The 24,252-nt window shown below is 47.1% G+C and overlaps 1 protein-coding gene and 1 long non-coding RNA gene across 3 annotated transcripts in view; both read left to right on the top strand.

The window, feature by feature from the left end:
* The first annotated feature begins 3,194 nt into the window (after window positions 1–3,194).
* KHDRBS3 (KH RNA binding domain containing, signal transduction associated 3) overlaps window positions 3,195–24,252 on the top strand; it is a 183,867-nt gene continuing 162,809 nt past the window's right edge. Inside the window, exon 1 of one of the 2 annotated variants that reach the window (XM_036067876.2) lies at window positions 3,195–3,361. In XM_036067876.2, coding sequence (XP_035923769.1) covers window positions 3,274–3,361 — 88 coding nt within the window. In that variant the 5' untranslated portion in view covers window positions 3,195–3,273. Of the gene's footprint in view, window positions 3,362–4,356; window positions 4,379–24,252 lie in introns of those variants that run through there. The other variant, XM_036067877.2, reaches the window with a different exon arrangement.
* LOC144381812 (uncharacterized) lies at window positions 4,382–7,634 on the top strand. Its single transcript, XR_013447652.1, has 2 exons — window positions 4,382–4,509; window positions 7,469–7,634. It is a non-coding gene; the product is annotated as an uncharacterized LOC144381812 (long non-coding RNA).

Here is a 24,252-nt window from a genome sequence, read left to right as displayed (position 1 = left end):
GCAACGGCTTGCAAAATAATCGGAACTGTTCCCAACATCAGATTTCCTCATCATCAGAGGGATCCGAGGGTTAGTGCCCTCAGGAGCGGTCCAGATGCAGAGGGGCCCCACAGCCAGCAGCTCAGCCAGGTTGGTGGGTGGGGACGATTTCCTGAGCGTTTCACAGAGACATTCGTCTCCTTCCTCCCTGGAGGACCCCATGTGGGTACTCATGGTGCTGGGCACCTGCCCTCTTGGAAGGTTCAGAGAGAAGGAGGGTCCGGAGCAGAAGATTCAGTGCCTCTGCTGTCAGCTTCCTGGTATACAGCCTTCCTCCCCAGCTGCCAGCAAGACTCCTCTGCCAACCTTGCCGATGGAGGAGGGCTGGACTCTCACAGACTGACACCTGGGAGGGAAGAATGGGGAAGGGAGGGAGGCCTGAGGGTCCATGAGTCTAGGATCCCTTACTGACAGCCGTGGGACTTAAGCAAAGTATCAAATTGCTGTAAGCCTCGGTTTCCTCATTTGTAAGTGGTGACAAATAGTATGTTCCCTACCGGTTCTTGGGAAAACTGAAAATAGTGAATGAAAGAGCCTGCCCCTTAGTAAGTGCTTAATGAAAACAGCGATTACTCAAAGTGTGGACTGTTACTGGGGTAGAGGGCCTGAATGGAAAGGAGACTGTAAGGCCAAGTGATGACGGGGCTGCTGAGTGTCCAACATCTGGTCCCCCTTCTCCTCCCCTGGGGCTCACCGACATCCCAGAACTCCCCTTCTGCCTTCCTCCTTTTAAATGTGGCCGTCAGGGACTCACACCCTAGCATGTAGGTCCTGTGATGCAGGGGCATGAGCCGGAGGTATGTGCATTCCATTCCAATGCTGTAGGAGAAAACATTGCCCCATGAACCTTTCCAACTGCCCTCTAGGGCTGTGGGCATAACCCTGGATTTGGAGATGTGGTCTCCGAAGCTCACACAGGTGAATGAGCCAAGGTCCCACAGAGAGTCAGGGAGGGGCTGGGGCTGCAACCATCCATGTTGCTGTCCCAGAAGCCCCATTCTGGGCCCCGGGTGAGAAACAGAGCCCTGGAGTCCCAGGTCCTTCACTCAGTCTGCCCTGGGGCAATGCACGGTGTCCTGCAGTGAGGATCCCACGGGGTAGTGTTTGCTAAGTGCTCCTGGGAGCTACAGTTGAGGGGAAGGAGAGATTTGGGAGACCAGGAGGAGAGCCATGCAGGAAGAACCCCAACAAAGCACAGCTAAGCACTTACTAGGTGCTGGAGACTGTTTTGGGGATTTCATTATGAGTTGCCTTGTTTTATCTTCATGGCTCTGTTATGAAATAGATTGTATTCTCATCTCTACTTTACAGATGAGGAGACTGAGGCACACACAGGTCACAGCTAGTGAGCACAGAGCCATAATCGCAAATCCAGGCTGTGGGGTCCCAGAGGCCACATATTTAACCTATCATTTGACTGCCTCTTGAGAGTTCAGACCAAAGAGAGACATGAAGAAGATTCTTACTGGGAACTCTGAAACGACACTTCTGCAGGGAGCCACTGCAGTCTAGGGGTGGAAAAGGGGATGGGGTGCTTGTGCCTGAGGACAGTGGGTACTGGGGGCTGGGACTCAGAGCAGCTTAGCGCTCCTTGGTTTCCACTCTCAGCCTCTCTGGCTGTGGAGGCCTTCATGTGCATGGGAGGAAGATTCTGCTCCAGGCAGCTGGCCACAGGAGTGGCACTCCACTGGTCTGTTCCTTCAACAAACATTTCTGGTGCCCCCACACCTGTCCCAAAGGCACCAGGTGTTGGGGACCCTCCCTGCAAAACAAAATTCTTGCTCTGCCCCAAGATGCTCATGGTCTCAGGGTAACAGAATTACCAGCTGTGAGCCAGGGCTGACCAGAGCAGGGGAGGGGAGGGGAGTGAGGGGGCCTTGACTGCTTTGCAGAGGAAGTCTTGGAAAAGCTGTCCAGGGAAGGTGACACTGCGGCCAGGACTTGGGATGGGGTTTGGAGGGGGAAAGGCAGCACAGACTCAGGAGTCTTTGGTCGGCTGGGGGACATTTTACTCCACATGCTGAGGAAACCTGAAAACGTCCTGAGGGAGGGCTTGTTGGGAAGGGGACGGAAAGGGACGGAGGACATCAGCACCCACGTGCGTCAGGGGACTCTCCCCACGAGGGACAGGCTCCTGCAAGGCTCCCTCTTCCTCCTCCAGGCACAGCCGGTTTATGGGAGATCTGAAAGACAAGCCGGTGGCAGTCGGGATGACAAAGACGCCCTGAAGGGCACGCGTTTTTATGTAATCGACCTCAGCACCTAGGGTCCCGCGTTAGGCGCCGACGAAGGACGGCGCGCCCGCGTAATTTCCTTGCAAATAGGAGGGGACAGCAAAGCGAAATAAGTTAGGGAAGTCCCGAGAGCCTTAGAGAGCAGGGCGGCTCGCCCGCCCCGTTGCCTCTCCCCAGAGCCCGCTGGGGCAAGCCCGGGCTCCCCCGCTGACCTCCCTCCCGGCCGGGCCCCTGACTCCCCTCCCGGGCACGCTCGCCGCGTGACCTTGGGCGAGCCGCACGACCTCTCCGGGCCTCAGTTTCCCGGCCTTCGCAACCGGCAGCGCCGTGACCGCACAGCGGGATTCCCCCGCGCCCCCGGGGCTGGAGCAGAGCGCGCGGCGGGCGGGAAGCGCCGGGACCCCCTTCCCCGCGGACAACCGCGCGGCGAGGGGCGGCCCCCCGAGGCGGCGGGCGGGGCGGGGCGGGGCGGGGCGGACGGCGGGGGCGGGGCGGGGGGGCGCGGGAGCGGCGCGCAGGCGCAGGCGCGGCGGGCGGGGCGGCGGGCCGGGCGCTCGGCGCGGCCGCTCGGAGAGCGCGGGGCGGCGGGCGGCGTGCGGGTCGCGGCTGAGCTGGGCTGGGCGCCGGCTGGCGGGGCTCACCCGGGACTACCTCAGGCTCGCCGAGCTCGCCGCCGGCCCGGCCCGAGGGCCCGCCTCACCGCGCCGGCCCACGCCCGCTCCTGCCCGACCGGCTGTGGGGCTGCGGGGGCCGCGTCCCGGAGGCAGCGGCCGCCAGCGCGGGGCACTCAGCGGCCACCCCCGGGGACCGGGGCCGCGCGGCCGGCGCCCGCCCCGTGCCGCCGCCGCCGGGCCGACCGCCCGGCTTGGCTCCGCCGCGCCCCGGCCGCGGCGCCTGGCCCGGGTTGCGCGCCGCTGGGGCGCGGGCGGGGTCGGGGGTTGTGGGGCGGCCGCTGCTCGCCTGCCGCGCGTCGGCGTCCCGGGCCCGGCGGCCGGCGAGCATGGAGGAGAAGTACCTGCCGGAGCTGATGGCGGAGAAGGACTCCCTGGACCCCTCCTTCACGCACGCTCTGCGGCTGGTGAACCAAGGTGAGAGCGCACGCCGGCCGGCCGTTAACCGTCGCCAGCGGCCGTTGGGGCTGGGGGACAGGGGAGGGTCGGGAGCGGATAGAAATGCGGGGCGCCTGGGAGGCGGACCTGTGGGGTTGACTGGAAATAGACCTGGGGAGGCGGGCGGGGACCCAGGTAGCAATCTGGGGGCATTTGGGTGGGGACCTGGGAGAACGTGGGATACCGGGGGGTGGGGGGTGGGAGGAGATATGCCTTTGGGAGGCTTGGCAGGGGGGCAGAAGGCTGGATGTGACTTGAAGATCTTTGGGGACTCGAGGATACCCGAGGGAAACTTGTGGGTGGGGGACGGCGAACATCTGGGGGATATGGCGGGGCGGGGGTTGAATGATCTCATTGGAGGGGAGTTTGTGAGGGACTCAGGGATCCTAGTGTGTTTGGTTTGTCCAGGGAACTGGAGAAAGAGCTGGAGCAAAATGGAAGGATCTGAGGAGATGAAATGCACACGAGGTGAAGGGAACAGGTGCTTGCATTGTTAGTAAAGTTTGAGGACCTTGGGGGAGGTTTGGGGTCAGACCCTGAGCATTTCAGAGGAGAGGGACCTGGCGGTCCTAGTGGCAGAGCCCAGTTCCTCTTCTTTCCCTCTTGTTCTTCCATGCCAAGCCTATAGCCACCCTTGTAGGGTGGTATGCCCTCCCTGGGGGTGGGCAGCTCCAGCCAAGGCTTGCAAGCTGGCCCTTGGAGGGCTTGGTAGGGGAGAAGAGGCCCACGCAATTGCGCCGTTCTTGGCTTGCCTGTCTTCTCTTTGGGAAGCTCTGGGTGGGTCACTCTCACTGGGGGCTGGCTAGGGGTTGGGAAGACTGGGCAAGGAGTCTTTGCTGCCTATGCCTTTCAGCACTGCTTCAGCCAGTTCAGGGTGTGAACAGTCCTGGGAAGTGCAGGGCACCGGGATACAGGGACATATGGAGGCGTGCCTACCTAGGACAGTATTTCCTGGCTTGTTCTTCCTCCAGCTTCTTGAGTAATCTGGGATGGATGGTAAATCAAGCCTGCCTTCCCAGGAGCAGTCCTCAGTTGCTTCTGTATCTGTTAATCCGTGTTTCAGATAAAGATGGGTTTGGGGGCCACTGGTCTGCTTTTTCTTTGGGTGATGGCAGAAACATTATCTGGTCAGATCTGTTACCTTTTGCATGAATCACTCCGTGCAGTGACAGTTTGTGGTCCCCGAGTTAAATCGGGTCTGCTGATCTTAATGCTGGCCCTGGCTCTTTTATTGTTGGAAGTGAAAGATGAGGCAGACATATTCTATTTGTATATAGATGTCTATATTTTAAAATAGCAACCTCCAGCATTTGCCTATTTCAACCAGTTCTTCAGAGTAGGGTGTTGTCGACTGATGGTGGTCGTGGAGAGACTCAGTATCTCCAAGAATTTAAGCATGAATGCTGTTTGAATGGTTGAACAGAAATCGGTTTACAGAGCTTTCCCATTTTAATTGCAAGCCTATTTTTATTTCTTTAATTAAGTGAGCTTGTGAAAAAGTGATGGGCTTACATTCTTAAATTAGAGAAAAAGAATTTTCAGCTTTATTCCCATGCTCTTCTGAACTGTTCTGCAGTTAGGCTTGTACTCCTTGCTCTTTATGATTTACATATATTTTTTGTTGCCTGCTGGGCTGTCATTTCTGTGAAAGAAATTTCTTTGTACATTGTGTGAGATCAGTGGCATTAGAAATATCCTAGATTGTGGAATCAAGTGCATTTTTTTTTTTAAATAAAGCTGACAAAGTTATGTTGTACTCAGTTAAGGAAACAGATTAACTAAAAGTGTAATGAGTTATCTTATTTTGAAAGTTATTTTTTTTCTCTGTGCCATGTTGTTGCAGTACCGTGTTGCTAATACATTCAGAATTCTCTCGGTTTCTGTTTCTACTGGTGTTAATGGCCTCTAGTTACTTGAAACAGATATTGGACAATATTGCCATTTAGTATTTTTTTTAGATGTTAAATCTGATTACCTTACTTTCCCATAAAAAGTGTAATTTGGGTAAGAAGTACATTTGAACAATTATGTGAAAGAAGGAAAGGGTGCTACTGAGGTGCTCTTATTACTGTTAATTTAGATTACTTCAGACAGACATATTTCCCCTTAAGTCATAAGCTGATATCCAGAAAGCAAAGCCCTATCATTTAAAATATTAATCATGCTCATTTATGTAACGCCAGAATTACAAGTGCATTTCTAAAATAGTATCTTAAATCTGAATTTGAATGGTTATTAGAAAACTTTGATTTTGAATCTGACAAGTGTCTTGTTATTGGCTACAGAAAAGTATTTTTATTCTTATTTAGCTACGTTTTTGACTCTTTGCCTTGAAAAAAACCTATTTTTTTCGGAGTTTATTCTGAATTTCAATACTGGCGTTAGTGTTCCGACAGTAACTTGTGCAGTGACAATGGTCAGCAGTGAACGCGATACCTCATGTTTGTGTGGAGTGTGTTCAAGTTTCCAAGGCTCTTAACGGTACATGATGTCCAGTTCCTGTCTCACTCTTGCACTCTTGTGAGGTCGACACTGATGTCTCCATTTTTCTGGGGAGGCAGCTGAGGAACCCAGTTATGCAAGCTTGTGGGCAGCTGAGATTTAATTTGAACTCAGGTCTTCGGTCTCCTAAAGCCATTATTCTTGCCACTTATGCCTTCCCGCAAAGATAGAATAAAATACTTCGCACGTGCTAATTTAAAACCTTTCAGAAATCAATATCATTAATACGCTTGTTTCTGGTTGACTTATCTTGATTTTCTAAAAAAGTGTCTTTCTATTCTTATCTAGTGGTCTTTTTGAAGAAACAAACATTGGTAGCAGATTTATCCTACAGGATTTTAATGCTCCGGCCAAGAGGCATTTTTGAATTAAAGCCCTCCTGTGACCAGTTTATTACTTTCATAATCAACACATTATGATAATGAAACAGTTTATAAATGAGGTGTTGCCGTTTTTTAAAAATTCAGTAGTTGTAAACATTGATCAGCCTCCTAGCTGAATTATTTTTTTTTCTAATAATCTTTGGTAAGAACTTGAGGTGGGATGACATCAAGATATATGCTCCTGTGCTCATATAGTTCGGCTTTTATACTTTCCCCAGGCTTGTGTTTCATGATGGGCATTAGTTGCTGACTTTTTATTTTCTAAGGCTAACTGGCTCCCCTCCCCCCTAAATACTGAGTACTTTTGTTTCTCTACCAAATGCAACGGTTAATGTTTACTTAATGTTCAACCTGAATCAAAGAAAATAGGCTTTGGTATCACCCCCCTCGCTCACTTCCATGCCTGTAGAGAATTGACATTGCCGTTTCCTGCCAAGGAGGTTTAATTGGAGATGAAAGTAGCGTCCCATGTTTTGTATTATATTTGCTAGTAGGGGATGCGCTGACTCTCATGAAAAACATCTTTAGAAATGTCTTATGCATTATAATTTAATCCAGCTCTCTGCTACTGCTTTGGATGGTTTTCAGTCCAAGCCAAGTAACCATTAAATAAGATTACATAACCCTGTATTTTTAATTATCTGATATAATATATGGATTGGTGGCTGGTTCACTGCCAAGGTATATTTAGTGGTTGGTTACAAGAGGAAGTGGAGCAAAGGATTCAAGATTAACGTGGTCTATTTGTGTCCAGATTGATAAAGTTCTCTGATGGTATTTCAGAATAATAATTTTTCATCTTACATCAATTTCTCTAATATCAGTACTCTTAGCATTACTTAGGATATATGTGAGGGGTAAAAATGTATAAAGGGAGGATCAGTACTTAGCCCGATGTGCCGTGTCTCTTTTTCAACAAAACCTGATGGCTTAACATTTCATTTTTGGTGACCCCCTTTTGGAAAATGTTTGTGATTTGCTTGACTGTTGTCAGACATGTGGAGTAAGAGAGACGAATGAGAATGGAAATTACAGAATTATATTTAGATGTAGAGTGTGATTCTCTGTTTCATCCAAAGGAGGCTGTGGTTTTTTAGTTTTCAGTTGTTTTTCTTAGGGTTTTCCGAATTTTTGGTTGTTTTTTGTAAGAAAATGGATGGGATGCCATTTCTGAGTTTCCTGTAGCGTACTGTGATTCCAGGTGATCCAGTGATTGTGAGTCACAGTGTTTTGGTATCTGGTCATTACTGACATGTTGCTTGAGAAGCTGCCGTGCCAGGCCCTGGGGCTGAGTCCTGGAGGTGGCCAGGGAAGAACACAGACTCCGCTCCTGAGAAATGAGTGTTCTCACATGTGTGAATTTGAGAGTGAGTGTCAAGTTTGTAGATGCCCTCTTCTTTCCTAAGGAAGGTCCTCAACTATCCTTCAACTGTCCTTTTGAAGTGCTGAGTGACTAGATGGTTTAACTTGGTCAGCCTAGGGACATTTTTGAGGTTCTTCTCTGTGCCGAGTCATGTCTGTAATCTGAATACTGTAACAGCCCAGAAATGTAGAGGTTATTAGCCCAATTTTTCAGTTGTAGAAACTGAGACTCCAACAACTAAAGTGACTTACCCAGGGTGACTTACTTGCAAAATCTCCCAGTGAGGGTGCAAGCTTTGTTCTTCTTTCCTGAACCACACTGGCCTGCAGAGGGAGAAGGTCCAGCTGGGCTGGCAGTTCATGGCTGGGCTGCGCTTGAAAGGCAAGTTATATGGCATCCCTTTTTATACCTCACCCTTGGAATTTCTGTTCTAAGGGATCTCCTGTGATCACTTCCTTCCCCCCAAATGGATTTAGGTGGCCCATTTTTTCCCAAAGCAGCCGGTGCTTACTTCTCTGATGGTGTGGTTGTCCTTACACTACGTTATTTGGACCTCTGTCTTCCATGGGAGAATGTCAGCTTCTGGGCGGCCGGCCTGGGCTTCCATGGCTTGGTCTTGAGCACCTCGTGGAGCTCTTGCAGCCTTCCACTCCTATCTTCATTTCAGTGTTGTGTTGTAATTTTCACGGGGGTGGAAGACTCAGAGTGTTGTCGCCATAGGGCAGCTGATGGGGGCACAGACACAAAAGAAAGAGGCTCTGAGTGAGATGCAGCGTGAGGCCAGCAGCAGAAGGCCCAGGAGACAACGAGATGTTAGCAGGTCTGCTTTGCATCGGATGTTTATTTACTTTTCTTCTTCTTAAGGAACTTATTAATTAAGCCAGTATGCGCTAATTCAGTTAGCTCTCCTTCCCTAAATTCCTAATGACAGACTAAAACCAGAAATTTGAAGCCCTTGTTACATGGCAAATAAGCCTTCTTACCTGAAGGAGTTAATCTGCGATCTCAGATGGCAAACAGACACCCCAAACCAGAGGAGCAACTGGGCTTGCACACTGAATGCCCGCAGCGGCTTTGAGAGCACAAGACCCTTTTGCTTGTTGTCATCATTCCCACTGAGTGAAGATAGAATGGTTTATATTTTTTACCAAAAAGTAGAAGCTTTCTTAGCACTGGGGATAATGATTATGATAAAAGCTGCCAAATTAAGGGCTTCTTTGTGCCAGGTGCTTCCTATGCATTAGCTCTAATCCTCACAAAGATCTTGCAAGGTAGGTGGTTTTATCCCCTGCCTGCCTCTTTTGTTTTTTCAAATGACTCATCTGAGTTTCAAAATGTAAAGCAACTTGCCCAGTCAAGGTGCACAACTTTAAATATTCAGGCTGAAATTTTGAGTATGCAGTGTTTTGATAGGTTACTTTAAGAAAACAGATAAAAGGACAGAAGTCGAGATTGTTTTTAAATGAAATTTTTATTATAGTAGAAGCCAGTTAGGAATTTCCACTGGTGATGATGAATTTTTAAAAGAGGTCCCCCTAAAATGTGTTTTACCAAAAAGGCAAGTTCACTTTTTCCCTGTGTTCTCCGGCAGCACTTCTCAGTCTTAGGTAGGCATTCAAGGTAAGGATTTTTAATTATGTGTATTTCAATGGACAGGGAGAAAACAGGGAAACTTTGACTGTGGAAAGTCACTAAGACAAAGGCTCTGTGTGTCTTGAAGGAACCTCTCCGAGGCACAGAGGTCTTTATATTTTAATACTGTATTTATCACAGAAACAGTTGGTCAAAAGGATGATATCAGGGATTTTTAGTCAGTTTATTGTATGTTTAGAAATGCTCCATTTTCTAAAAATAGGCTCAAAAAGTTGGGGGAAAAGAGTGCCAAGAACATAAAAGAACATATTCTCACAGACAATGGTTTTGGCTCTCTGATGGCAGTGGGCTGGGGGTGGGGAGGATGTTTCAATATCCTTGCCTTGCAATGCTAATAGTAATAGTTAACATTTATCAAGAACTTTTCCTGGGTTAGATGCTTTATGTGCATTATTGCACTTAATTTTTCTCACAGTGTTAAAAGAGTAAATCGTTTTACCTTATTTTACACATGAGAAAAGTGAGGGCATGAGGAACAAATTATTTGACTAAGGTCAGAAAGTTAAGTGGTAAACCAGGGTTCAAATCCTTACCTGCCTACCTCCCAGACAATAGACAGTTCACCTGTGAGCACCAAGTACAGGTGGAAGCTTTCACCGCGGCTGGATTTTCATCTTTGACTTCCATGGGAAATTCTCTGCCATGCAGCTCTTCAAATTAATTGCTCGGTATGGGAGGGGTGGTCTGTGAGTGGGCGGACTGTGTACTGTGCAGAGGGGCTCACAGTGGCCTGACCAAAGGGGGCAGGAACTCTGACCAGGGGAAGCATGGAATGGGTGCTGGATGGCATTTACATGGGGAATAGTGTTACTTAACAAGGGAAGAGCTGCTGCAGGAGGCAGCCTGTGATTATGGGAGGTGAAGACTTTCTAGTTGGAGCCTATCCAAGTTACTTATTTCTGGGAGCCTTGGTTTCCCATCTTTAAAATGGGAGTGCTTTTTTACCTCCTCTGCAGGGCTGTAGTTTCAGGCATGAGATGAGTGCAGTGTCTCACACATGAGAGGTGCTTAGTAAACATTACCTGCTCTTTTTACATGATGACCTGAGACCGATGTGTGTGTTGGCGTCACTTTCCAGACATAAAATGTAAAATAACGTAATCCCCTAGTTTCAGCTCTCAGGGTGATTTTTTGTTATTAGAATGAGTTTAGTTTTCCAGCGCAGGAAAGACTGAAGAACAGACTCATTCTTGGGAAGCTTAGTGATACCCCGGGGGAGTTAGCAGCACTGGTTGGCTGTCCCCTGCTGCTCGAGGCGCAGTAGCCCCAGAAGCTTCAGTTCCACCCTGGAGCTTCCATAAACAGCTTTGTGACTGCACCTCTTAAAACATAGCTGGACCCTCAGCAGCTCCTCTCCACAAGCACAAAATTTCTTGCTCTGGATTGGTAAGCTGTACATTGCCATCATTTTTTACATTTCCGTAATTTTTCACCAATCAGCCCCTGCTGCTATTTTAAGGACTTTAAATGATGCTTCTGGCGTCTCACTGATGTTGTTCGTTGGTATGATAAAGAGCATGAGCTGGATGTGAGAGCACCCTGTTTGATATACATCTTACACGGGGCGTCACTGTTGGTCCGAGCTCGCCTGGAGAGGAAAGCCGGCGGGAGCAGGGGCGGTTTGCCTGCTCGGCCTTCTCCCTCGATCGGCACCTGTGCTCCGCTCCCGCTCCACGAGATGGCGCTGCGCACAGCTGGTTGCCCTCCGTCCGCCCCGCAGCTGCTTCGAGCTGTGCTGGCTCGTCCACAGGCCGGCGTTGCTTTTGATTTTCCTGTGTCCGTCTTCCACATTGCTGATTTTAAGAGGCGTCCTCGGTAGCTCTCTTCAGTATTCGCAGAGAAGCATGACTTCCGTCCCGTGGGCAGCGTCTGGAGGGCTTCAGGTGTCCCAGGCCCTGCTCACACGTGGCTGCCTTAATCCGGGGAGCCCCGGGGAGTTAGGTCCCTTCTCGCCCTGGGTAGTCGGGGGAGTTAGAGGGTAGCTCGCCTGTGCAAGGTCACGGTGGGGGCTTACCGTCCCTAGAGGAAAAATGCCCCCAAAGCGTGAACTGAGAACTGTATTCAAGGTGTTAGGGCAGTCTGATGGATGGCTGCTGGCCACAAAGTTGTTCGTTTTGTGCGGGAAAATTATAGTCCTGTTGTTTACATTGGAGCAGAGGAGTCAAAATCTGTGATTTGCGTGAGGAAGCAAACAATAGTAACCAAAGCTTTGTCAGCTGCTGTAGAAGTTCCTGCTTCCCCGGGGGTCAGCGGCTTGATCCATACCAGGGCCAAAACCTGGGAGAAGTTCTGGACAAAGCCACGATGACATTCTCTGTAATTTTAGCAGAGCTGTATACTGGATAGAGTACATAAGCCTTCCAGAATGTATACTGAGCTTTCTTTCATTTTACTCATTTATTCAGCTGATATTTGTGAAGGACCCGCACCGCTCGGTGTAGCTGTGTGTTCTGGGCCAGGCGTTTCTCCCGCCTGTGTTCCTTATCTGCGCAAGGCAGTGATGCCTGCCTCGTGGCTCGTTGGGGTGGAATGACAGTGATGTTACTTAGTTTTACTTCAAGATTTTAACATACAGGACATACTTGTTACATCTAGTATGAGTTCACTACACATTTATGTATTTCTCTTCCTCACATGGTATCTTTTGTATCTGAATTTCCTACCTCAGCTCTTGCTTATCTCCTGGGAGTAGATTATCTGCCGGCAGTTTTCTTAGGGCCGGCTTTCTCCTCCCTCCTGTGCCTCCTCTGCTCCTTGCTTTGAGTTTGGGTATGCTCGCAAACAGGAGCAGAGCAGAGCACTTAGAGAAGTCCTTCTCACCTTTTTTTTTGCCTCTCAAGTGCAAGCCGCTGCTAACTACAAATACTGGGATGAGGAGCGTGCTGTTCGGTAGGAAGGAGAGGTGAGGGACGGTTTTCAGTCAGGTTGGAGTTCTGTCTCAACTCTGCCACTTCGTGTAGTGACCTTGGGTATGCGATCCCTGCTCAGCCTCAGTTTCCATGACTGTAAATGGTCATTTAAAAAAAAAAAAGTGAAGCCAGTCGGACTCTTTGAGCAGTTTACACGCGCTGCGTGGGGAGCTGGGTAGTGTCATGTGGGATGTGTAGTAAGTGTCGGGTAGGTGATTACTGCCGCCTTCGTCGTCGTCGTCGTCATCATCATCATCATTTCACATTTTTTATCCAGCAATCCGTAATTCAGGGAGGGAGATAAACATGTAGAGGGAACGATTCTGAGGGTGAGTTAGCGCTGCGGTGGGAGGAGTTGGGGGGGTTTCTGGGGCTCAGAGAATGACCGGCCAATCCAGGGCCAGGAGGAGTGCTCTTCCGAGAGGACTCGGCTGGACGCAGCACTCCCCACAGGCGGGAAAAGCACTTGGGCAGGGACACTGACCTTTCCTGACTCCCCCAACTAATTACTGACTCCAGTCTGCCCTGTGTTCGCATCACACCCTCGTACCCCTCCTCCTCCCCCTGGCGCATTGTGGTTCTGTGCATCTCTCTTCTCTTTCCTTCCCCCTCCCATTGTTAACACCTTTAGTTCTTATTCCTGACATTAACAGCTTTTATTTGGAAACAGTTTTAAAACAAAAGAGTTGAAAGAGTAGTGCTGAGACCCCACAGGCCCGTTTGTCTGGATTCACCAATTGTGAACATCTTCCCATGCTGGCTTTACCGTCCTGTCCGTGTATTTACTTACGTTCCTGATGCCCTGGAGGGGAAGGTGCCTGTGTCACCTGCCCGGACCCCGACGAACATAAGTACGTTGGTGTGTGTTTTCTAAGATTAAGGGCCTTCTCTTAGGTAACTGCAGTCATAGAGAACAGGGATCAGATTTAGGAAGTTAATCACTGCTTCGTACGACGGTCTCCTCTCCGGTCCACGTGCCGATCTTGCTCTTTGCTCCCGTTTGTCCTTTAGAAGATGCAGTTGAGGATCACGCAGTGCCATCGGCTGTCAGGCGTCTTTAGTCTCTTGGTTTGGAAGAGCTCCTCTGTCTTCCTTTACCGTTCATGACGTGCATTTTTGATCACTACACACACTAGTGTTTTTTTGGTAGAATGCCCCTCAGTTCAGGTTGTCTGTTTCCTTAATATTGGATTCACGTGTGTACACTTTTGGCGGACATTCACGGAGGTGTGGTGTGTCCTCCTCAGTACTCAGATGAGGAGGCGCACGGTGTCACTGTCACTCTGTCCCGTTACCTGTGAGGTTACGTTTGGTTACTTGGTGAAGGGGTTGCCAGTTGCCTCCGCTGGGAAGATACTGTTTTCCTTGTGTAAGTCATTTGTACTTTGTGGGAGCTACTTTGAGACTCTGTCAGTATTCTCTTCCTCATTCTACACTCTTCCTCGCAGATTTTAGCATCCACCAGTGTTTCTTAGCCGAAGTATTGCTGTGCTAGCTGTGAAATGGGGTCTTGTTCACTCACTCTTTCTACACTGATTGCCCGACATTCTGCTGGAGGGGACGTGTCCATTGTTTCTGTCCCTCCTTCCTCCTCCCTCTCCCCTCCCTCCAGCGGTCATCTGTCTGAGTAAGTTCTTGATTCAACTGGTTATAATCCTTTACTGTCGCTGTATAAATTGACCATTAAATTGCCCCAGATTTGGCCATCGGGGAGCCCTTTATCTGGCTCCTGGGTCCTATTGACAGGAGCATCCCGTACGTCTTTTGAGTATTTTTTTACTTCCTAACAGCGTTTTGTTCCAGGCACATCTTGTCGTTGCTGTGCTGTGGCTCTTAAATCAGCCATTTCTTCCAAGGAGCCTGGTTTCTCGTAGTGTGGGATGGTCGTTCAGCATCAGGACCTGGGCTGCCAGGGTGTCACTGCTTCTGGGCCCTTCTGGACAGCGGGAGGTGGCTGTGTGTCTGCAGGGGATCACACGGGAAGCTGCGTGTAGGCCCGCGGACTTGCTGTAGGAGGCCAGGAGGGGGTGTTCTGTAGGCTGTACATTCTGCTCAACTCACTGTTGTAGCAGAAAAGCAGCCAGAGAAGTGTGGAAACGGATGTGTGTGATCGTGTCCTGACAACACTGAGAGAAACCGGCACTGGGCCGTAGTCTGCCTGCCCTTCCCTGCTCTCAGCTGCTAGGGAGCAGGGACCAGGCCTCGCCTCTCTTTTCCGATGCCATCCACACGGAGGGCACGTCAGAGTTGTGCCCTTTGGATGAGGGAATTCATGATTCATTAATTGTTGTTTCTGTTGCAGACCACTCATTCCTCTCAGATGGATATTTTGGATATCCATTTCTTATGACACATTGGACATGTTGATTTGTTGGGGATTTAATTTGCAAGATGTGAGTCTTTTAAGAACATAGTATGTGCAATATGCAAAGTAATAAGAAAAAATAATTTCATAAAACTCCCGAGGGTGTTTATCTCCCCATGATAAAATGATTACTTTTTCTTTTTTTTTTTATAATCAAAACTCAATAAGTTTAATAGGGAGTTTTGTATACCCTGTTTATTTTTAAATTAGATACATGAGATTCACACTTATATTTTAGCTTATTATCCACACCGATGTCTTTTTTTAAATTTTTTATTGTTATGTTAATCACCATACATCATTAGTTTTTGATGTACTGTTCCATGATTCATTGTTTGTGCACAACACCCAGTGCTCCATGCAGAACGTGCCCTCTTTAATACCCATCACCAGGCTAACCCATCCTCCCACCCCCCCTCCCCTCTAGAGCCCTCAGTTTGTTTTTCAGAGTCCATCATCTCTCATGGTTCGTCTCCTCCTCCAATTCCCGCCCCTTCATTCTTCCTCTCCTGCTGTCTTCTTAAAAAAATTTTTTTTCTTAACATATATTGCATTATTTGTTTCAGAGGTACAGATCTGTGATTCAACAGTCTTGCACAGTTCACAGCGCTCACCATAGCACATATCCTCCCCAGTGTCTATCACCCACCACCCCATCCCTCCCACCCCACCCCCCTACTCCAGCAACCCTCGGTTTGTTTCCTGAGATTAAGAATTCCTCATATCAGGGCGCCTGGGTGGCTCAGTTGTTAAGCATCTGCCTTCGGCTCAGGTCATGATCCCAGGGTCCTGGGATCAAGGCCCGCATCAGGCTCTCTGCTCCGCGGGAGGCCTGCTTCTCCCTCTCCAACTCCCCCTGCTTGTGTTCCCTCTCTTACTGTATCTCTCTCTGTCAAATAAATAAATAAAATCTTTAAAAAAAAAAAAAATTCCTCATATCAGTGAGGTCATATGATACATGTCTTTCTCTGATTGACTTATTTCGCTCAGCATAACACCCTCCAGTTCCATCCACGTCATTGCAAATGGCAAGATCTCATTCCTTTTGATGGCTGCATAATATTCCATTGTATATATATACCACCTCTTCTTTATCCATTCATCTGTTGATGGACATCTTGCCTCTTTCCACAGTTTGGCTATTGTGGACATTGCTGCTATAAACATTGGGGTGCATGTACCCCTTTGGATCCCTACGTTTGTATCTTTGGGGTAAATACCCAGTAGTGCAATTGCTGGATCATATGGTAGCTCTATTTTCAACTTTTTGAGGAACCTCCATACTGTTTTCCAGAGTGGTTGCACCAGCTTGCATTCCCACCAACAGTGTAGGAGGGTTCCCCTTTCTCCACATCCCCACCAACATCTGTCGTTTCCTGACTTGTTCATTTTAGCCATTCTGACTGGTGTGAGGTGGTATCCCATTGAGGTTTTGATTTGGATTTCCCTGATGCCGAGCGATGTTGAGCACTTTTTCATGTGTCTGTTGGCCATTTGGATGTCTTCTTTGGAAAAATGTCTGTTCATGTCTTCTGCCCATTTCTTGATTGGATCATTTGTTCTTTGGGTGTTGAGTTTGATAAGTTCTTTATAGATTTTGGATACTAGCCCTTTATCTGATATGTCATTTGCAAATATCTTCTCCCATTCTGTCGGTTGTCTTTTGGTTTTGTTGACTGTTTCTTTTGCTGTGCAAAAGCTTTTTATCTTGATGAAGTCCCAATAGTTCATTTTTGCCCTTGCTTCCCTTGCCTTTGGCGATGTTTCTAGGAAGAAGTTGGCTGTGGCTGAGGTCGAAGAGGTTGCTGCCTGTATTTTCCTTTAGGATTTTGATGGACTCCTGTCTCACATTGAGGTCTTTCAACCATTTGGAGTCTATTTTTGTGTGTGGTGTAAGGAACTGGTCCAGTTTCATTCTTCTGCATGTGGCTGTCCGATTTTCCCGACACCATTTGTTGAAGAGACTGTCTTTTTTCCATTGGACATTCTTTCCTGCTTGTCGAAGATGAGTTGACCATAGAGTTGAGGGTCCATTTCTGGGCTCTCTATTCTGTTCCATTGATCTATGTGTCTGTTTTTGTGCCAGTACCATACTGTCTTGATGATGACAGCTTTGTAATAGAGCTGGAAGTCCGGAATTGTGATGCCGCCAGCTTTGCTTTTCTTTTTCAACATTCCTCTGGCTATTCGGGGTCTTTTCTGGTTCCATACAAATTTTAGGATTATTTGCTCCATTTCTTTGAAAAAAGTGGATGGTATTTTGATGGGGATTGCATTGAATGTGTAGATTGCTCTAGGTAGGATTGACATCTTCACAATATTTGTTCTTCCAATCCATGAGCATGGAACGTTTTCCATTTCTTTGTGTCTTCCTCCATTTCTTTCATGAGTATTTTATAGTTTTCTGAGTACAGATCCTTTGCCTCTTTGGTTAGATTTATTCCTAGGTATCTTATGGTTTTGGGTGCAGTTGTAAATGGGATCGACTCCTTAATTTCTCTTTCTTCTGTCTTGTTGTTGGTGTATAGGAATGCCACTGACTTCTGTGCACTGATTCTATATCCTGCCACTTTACTGAATTCCTGTATGAGTTCTAGCAGTTTTGGGGTGGAGTCTTTTGGGTTTTGCACATAAAGTATCATATCATCTGCAAAGAGTGAGAGTTTGACTTCTTCTTTGCCAGTTTGGATGCCTTTTATTTCTTTTTGTTGTCTGATTGTTGTGGCTAGGACTTCTAATACTATGTTGAATAGCAGTGGTGATAGTGGACATCCCTGCCGCGTTCCTGACCTTAGGGGGAAAGCTCTCAGTTTTTCCCCGCTGAGAATGATATTCGCTGTAGGTTTTTCATAGATGGCTTTTATGATATTAAGGTATGTACCCTCTATCCCTATACTCTGAAGAGTTTTGATCAAGGAAGATGCTGTACTTTGTCAAATGCTTTTTCTGCATCTATTGAGAGGATCATATGATTCTTGTTCTTTCTTTTGTTAATGTATTGTATCACGTTGATTGACTTGCGGATGTTGAACCAACCTTGCAGCCCAGGGATAAATCCCACTTGGTCGTGATGAATAATCCTTTTAATGTACTGTTGGATCTTATTGGCTAGTATTTTGGTGAGAATCTTTGCATCCATGTTCATCAAGGATATTGGTCTGTAATTCTTCTTTTTGATGGGGTCTTTGTCTGGTTTTGGGATCAAGGTAATGGTGGCCTCATAAAATGAGTTTGGAAGTTTTCCTTCCATTTCTATTTTTTTGGAACAGTTTCAGAAGAATAGGTATTAATTCTGCTTTAAAGGTTTGGTAGAATTCCCCTGGGAAGCCATCTGGCCCTGGGCTTTTGTTGGGAGATTTTTGATGACTGCTTCAATTTCCTTAGTGGTTATAGGTCTGTTCAGGTTTTCTATTTCTTCCTGCTTCAGTTTTGGTAGTTGATACATCTCTAGGAATGCATCCATTTCTTGCAGGTTATCTAATTTGTTGGCATAGAGTTGCTCATAATATGTTCTTATAATTGTTTGTATTTCTTTGGTGTTGGTTGTGATTTCTCCTCTTTCATTCATGATTTTGTTGATTTGGGTCATTTCTCTTTTCTTTTTGATAAGTCTGGCCAGGGGTTTATCAATCGTATTAATTCTTTCAGAGAACTGGCTCCTAGTTTCATTGATCTGTTCTACTGTTCTTTTGGTTTCTATTTCATTGATTTCTGCTCTGATCTTTATTATTTCTCTTCTCCTGCTGGGTTTAGGCTTTATTTGCTGTTCTTTCTCCAACTCCTTTAGGTGTAGGGTTAGGTTGTGTATTTGAGACCTTTCTTGTTTCTTGAGAAAGCCTTGTATTGCTATATATGTGCCTCTTAGGACTGCCTTTGCTGCATCCCAAAGATTTTGAACAGTTGTGTTTTCATTTTCATTGGTTTCCATGAATTTTTTTAATTCTTCTTTAATTTCCTGGTTGACCCATTCATTCTTTTGTAGGATGCTCTTTAGCCTCCATGTATTTGAGTTCTTTCCGACTTTCCTCTTGTGATTGAGTTCTAGTTTCAAAGCATTGTGGTCTGAAAATAGGCAGGGAATGATCCCAATCTTTTGGTACCAGTTGAGACCTGATTTATGACCTAGGATATGATCGATTCTGGAGAATGTTCCATGAGCACTAGAGAAGAATGTGTATTCTGTTGCTTTGGGATGGAATGTTCTGAATATGTCTGTGAAGTCCATTTGGTCCAGTGTGTCATTTAAAGTCTTTATTTCCTTGTTGATCTTTTGCTTCGATGATGTGTCCATTTCAGTGAGGGGGGTGTTAAAGTCCCCCACTATTATTGTATTGTTGTCAGTGTGTTTCTTTGCTTTTGTTATTAATTGCCTTATATAATTGGCTGCTCCCATGTTAGGGCCATAGATATTTACAATTGTTAGATCTTCTTGTTGGATAGACCCTTTAAGTAGGATATAGTGTCCATCCTCGTCTCTTATTACAGTCTTTGTTTTAAAATCTAATTTGTCTAATATAAGGATTGCCACCCCAGCTTTCTTTTGGTGTCCATTAGCATGGTAAATGGTTTTCCACCCCCTCACTTTCAATCTGGGGGTGTCTTTGGGTCTAAAATGAGTCTCTTGCAGACAGCATATCGATGGGTCTTGTTTTTTAATACAATCTGATAGCCTGTGATTTTGATTGGGGTATTTAGCCCATTTACATTCAGGGTAACTATTGAAAGATATGAATTTAGTGCCTTTGTATTGCCTGTAAGGTGACTGTTACTGTATATTGTCTGTGTTCCTTTCTGGCCTATGTTGCTTTTAGGCTCTCTCTCTGCTTAGAGGACCCCTTTCAATATTTTTTGTAGGGCTGGTTTCGTCTTTGCAAATTCCTTTAGTTTTTGTTTGTCCTGGAAGCTTTTTATCTCTCCTTCTATTTTCAATGACAGCCTAGCTGGATATAGTATTCTTGGCTGCATATTTTTCTCATTTAGCACTCTGAATATATCCTGCCAGTCCTTTCTGGCCTGCCAGGTCTCTGTGGATAGGTCTGTTGCCAATCTAATGTTTCTACCATTTTAGGTTACAGATCTCTTCTCCCGAGCTGCTTTCAGGATTTTCTCTTTGTCTCTGAGACTCGTAAGTTTTACTATTAGATGTCAGGGTGTTGACCTATTTTTATTGATTTTGAGAGGGGTTCTCTGTGCTTCCTGGATTTTGATGCCTGTTTCCTTCCCCAAATTAGGGAAGTTCTCTGCTTTAATTTGCTCCAATATACCTTCTGCCCCCCTCTCTCTCTCTTCTTCTTCTGGGATCCTAATTATTCTAATGTTGTTTCGTCTTATGGTATCGCTTATCTCTCGAATTCTGCTCTCGTGATCCAGTAGTTGTTTATCTCTCTTTTTCTCAGCTTCTTTATTTTCCATCATGTGGTCTTCTATCTCACTGATTCTTTCTTCTGCCTCATTTATCCTAGCAGTTAGTGCCCCCATTTTTGATTGCACCTCATTAATAGCCTTTTTGATTTCAACTTGGTTAGATTTTAGTTCTTTTACTTCTCCAGAAAGGGTTTCTCTAATAACTTCCATGCTTTTCTCAAGCCCAGCTGGTATCTTTAAAGTGATGATTCTGAACTCTAGATCCGACATAGTACTAATGTCCGTATTGAGTAGGTCCTTGGCAGTCGGTACTACCTCTTGTTCTTTTTGTTGGGGTGATTTTTTCTGTCTTGTCATTTTGTCCAGAGGAGAATAGATTGATGAGGGAACAAAATGCTAACAGGATAACAATGTCCTCAGAAAATATACTCTAAACAAATCAGAAAAGACCTGAAGCCGGGGGAAAAGAAAGGGAAAGAAAGAAAAAGAAAAAGAAAAAAAAAGAAAAAGAAAAAGATAAAAACAAACAAAAACAGAACAAAACAAAAAAACAACAGAATATGATCAAATATGATCAGGCTGGTGTATAGATCAGTGCCACACACTAGATTTTGGGTGTATTTTGGTCTGTTAGAAGAAAGTGCCTCCCAAAATTTTAAAGAAAGAAAAACTTATCTATGTACAAAAATAAGAGTTGATATGATGAAGGGATGGAATATGACTATAAAGATGAAAATTATAAAAAAGTTTATAAAAGGAATTGATAAGTTGTTTGAAAAAAGAAAGAAGAGGATAAAAAAAAAAAGAAAAGGGAGAGAATGTGATCAGGCAGGAGAATAGAAAAAAAACATACACTAGAGATTTAGGGTATATTTTGGTCTGTTAGAAGAAACCGTATCCCAAAATTTTAAAGAGAGAACAACTTATATATATACCAAAAATATGTTTAACTATAATGAAGGGATAGAATATGACTCTAAAAATGAAAAATAAAAAACATTTTTAAAAAAGGGATTGATAAGATGTTGGTTGAAAAAGGGAAAAAGAAAAATCCAAAAAAAAAAAAAAGTTAAAAAAAAATTAACTTTGAAAGACTAAAGAATCATGGTAAAAAAGCCATGAATTCTATGTGCAGTATTCCCCTAGCGCTGGAGTTCTGCCGTTCTTTTTTTTTTTAAAGATTTTATTTATTTATTTGACAGAGAGAGACACAGCGAGAGAGTGAACACAAGCAAGGGGGAGTGGGAGAGGGAGAAGCAGGCTTCTTGCCAAGCAGGGAGCCCAATGCGGGGCTCCATCCCAGGATCCTGGGACCATGACCTGAGCTGAAGGCAGACGCTTAACCGAATGAGCCACCCAGGCGCCCCTGGAGTTCTGCCGTTCTCACTGATCGGTAAACTTGGTCTTGACTGGCTGTTCTTGCTGATCTTCTGGGGGAGGGGCCTGTTGCCGTGGTTCCCAAATGTCTTTGCCGGAGGCGGAATTGCCCCGCCCTTGCCGGTCCGGGCTAAGTCATCTGCTCGGGTTTGCTCTCCGGAGCTTTTGTTCCCTGCAAGCTTTCCGTACAGCTTTGGAGGCGGAGAGTGAAAATGGCGGCCTCCCAGTCTCCGCCCCGGAGGAGCCGAGAACTCGGGATCCCGCTCCTCAGCGAGCCCCCAGAGAAAAGCAGTCAGTCACTCCCGTCTCCCCGGTCTCCGGCCGCACTCCGTGCTCACCCGGCCTGTGAACGCGCCTTTCTATCGGGCACCCGACCCCGGGTGGAGTCTCCAAACCCAGCAGATCCCTGCGGTGCGCTCTCGCACCTCTCCTCCCGGGGGAAGAAGGTGAGTCTCCCCGGATCTGCCGCTTGTTGGGTCCCTGCTGGAGGAGCAGTGGCCCGACTGTGCCGCGGATCACGGTTTATAGCAACCCCGAGCTGAGAGCCCGCGCCTGGGCTCCGTCTCTGCAGCCGGCTTCCCCGCTCCGATCCCTGGGAGCTCTGCCGCACTCAGGCACCCCCGGTCTTCCTGTGACCCCGAGGGTCCTGAGACCACACTGTCCCGTGAGGGTTCCACCCCCCACTTCGCCACCAGAGTGACGTCCCTCAGCGGAGCAGACTTCTAAAAGTTCCGATTTTGTGCTCCGTGGCTCTATCACTTGCCAGAAGCGGCCGACGGAGGCCCCTCCCCCGCCGTCTATCCTCCCGAATATCGCCTCGGATTCACTTCTCCGCACGTCCTACCTTCCAGAAAGTGGTCGCTTTTCTGTTCAGAGAGTTGTTGCTATTCTCTTCTTCGATCTCCTGTTGAGTTTGTAGGCGTTCAGTATGGTTTGATCCCTATCCAGCTGAATTCCTGGGACCAGACGAAATCCAGGTCTCCTACTCCTCCGCCATCTTGCTCCGCCCAAAATGATTAGTTTTTCTTAATGAAGGCATATCTCAAGACAGAGCCGTGAGGTGTGGGCATTACACGTGGCCCCTGCTCTGGTCTAGCATAGCTCCTGTTCTGTGTAGTCTTCAGCTGAAAGGCAGAACTCGAGCACCAGTTGCCAGTGTGAGAAATCTCAAAGTTATGCTCCTTTTATTGTCTCAGAATAGGTTTGTTTCTTCACAGTTTTTTTTATGTAGTTTATTGCTCTAATTTATTCAAAAAAGGACTTCATTATAGCAGTGACGAATGGGTTTTATCAGGGACTGAACCCATTCTCAGAGAAAAATATGTCATTAGGCAGGACCACCTGTTGTTGATGCACACTGACAACGACCCAGGTAACGTGGGACACCGAAAACACCCAAGCACCCGCATACTGCAGATAGCAATAGCAGGAGCATGAAGATGCAAATTAAATTCATTTAAAGTGTCTCTGATGCCTCTGAAATAAATCAGACTTTTAGTTATTGCTTACATTTTTTTTTTTAATTCCCCAAATTCAAAAGTCGATTGTCAGCGTGTTGGTGAGCAGTTGTTCTGTTTGTCTGCAGGCTGTCTGTTGATCAGAAAAGCATGACGTTGCTTTCAGTCCTTTCTCAAGACTCCAGAAAGGTGGTTTTAAAGTTCTGTGTCCCAGAGCAGCTCATGGCTCTTTGGAGAGTCCTGATCTGGAGGGAATGGGGAAGCTGCGCAAGCCTCCTGCCCCCACCTGGCTTTTGACTCCCAGGTCCTGAGATGCCTTATAAGATTTTGATTTGTTTAATGAGTTTTACTGCTTTTTACTGTCTTGTTGTTTTTAAGTACGGGAAGTCGTGAGGAAGTTCTGCCTCAGTGTCTGTGTGTCTCTCACCTACTCAGAGACACATACTAAGAGAGCACTGTCTGCACTTTGGACGCATCGCCCATCACATAGGGTACCGTCAGTTCAGAACAGACTCCCCGCCCTGCATTTGTACCATCTACAAGGACTTAGAAGAACACAGACACACACACACACAAGTCATGTGTCTTAACAGTCAATTGACCGTATTCTGTATTGTACATTCTTTTAGTTTCCTTTTGACTGTCAGGGTTTTGTTCGTAAATGGTAAATGGGGTGCTACTTTTGGTAATAAGCTCTGTGAGCCTCAGTTTCTCCATCTATAAAATGGCCACCAGAGAATCGGTAAAGTGCCTGGCGTCTTGTGGGCACCCCTCCTCCAGCAGTGCACCTGTGCCCTCTTCACAGAGCCCTGCACGGGCACGGGGCAGACCCGACACCCGTCGTGTGCTTCTCGAAGCGTTCCTCTAGAAGGCGGCACCGGAGTTCATAGCTCCCCGGCGTCTGCTCCGCCATGTGACTTCCAGGAAAGGAGTCACAGCAGAACATACCGTTTGGGCTTGGACAGTCAGCAGGACATGGCGCAGGAACAGCCAGATCCGCTAGTGAGACTTCAGACTTTCACTCTTCCCGGGAATCACTGTCCCATTTCCAGGGACACTTTGGGAGAGCCCTGGCAGGCTGGGTGTTTCTCCACTGCCTTCCCCCCTGGACTGGAGGGTGTTCAGTTCTTCTTCAGAAAGGATCATGCTCCTCAGCGGGGCTAAGTGCTGGGACACAGAGCTGCGTGGTACTTGGTTCCTGCTGAAGGCATTTTCAGCTCAGTGGGGAAGCAGCCAAATTAAAGACATACATACTGCAGGGTGGTAAGCGCCGCAGGAAAGACAAGTGCAGGGTCCTTTGGCACTACCTGGGTGTGGTGCATTATCCCGACCCACGTGTGACTGCTGGGGGAGCTGCACAGGGTGACATACCTGTGACACGAGTCACTTCTCGGAGTCTGTTTCTTCAGCATTGACCGTGGGCATCTGTGTAGCCGCGGGACCCCTGTCGGGCAGGCAGTGTGCTCAGAGGGGGCTCCTGCTCTCCTCCCCCCACCC

Source organism: Halichoerus grypus, chromosome 5 (genome assembly GCF_964656455.1).
Source record: "Halichoerus grypus chromosome 5, mHalGry1.hap1.1, whole genome shotgun sequence".
Taxonomy (NCBI): Eukaryota; Metazoa; Chordata; class Mammalia; order Carnivora; family Phocidae; genus Halichoerus; species Halichoerus grypus.
This window is presented reverse-complemented; position numbering and strand designations above follow the sequence as displayed.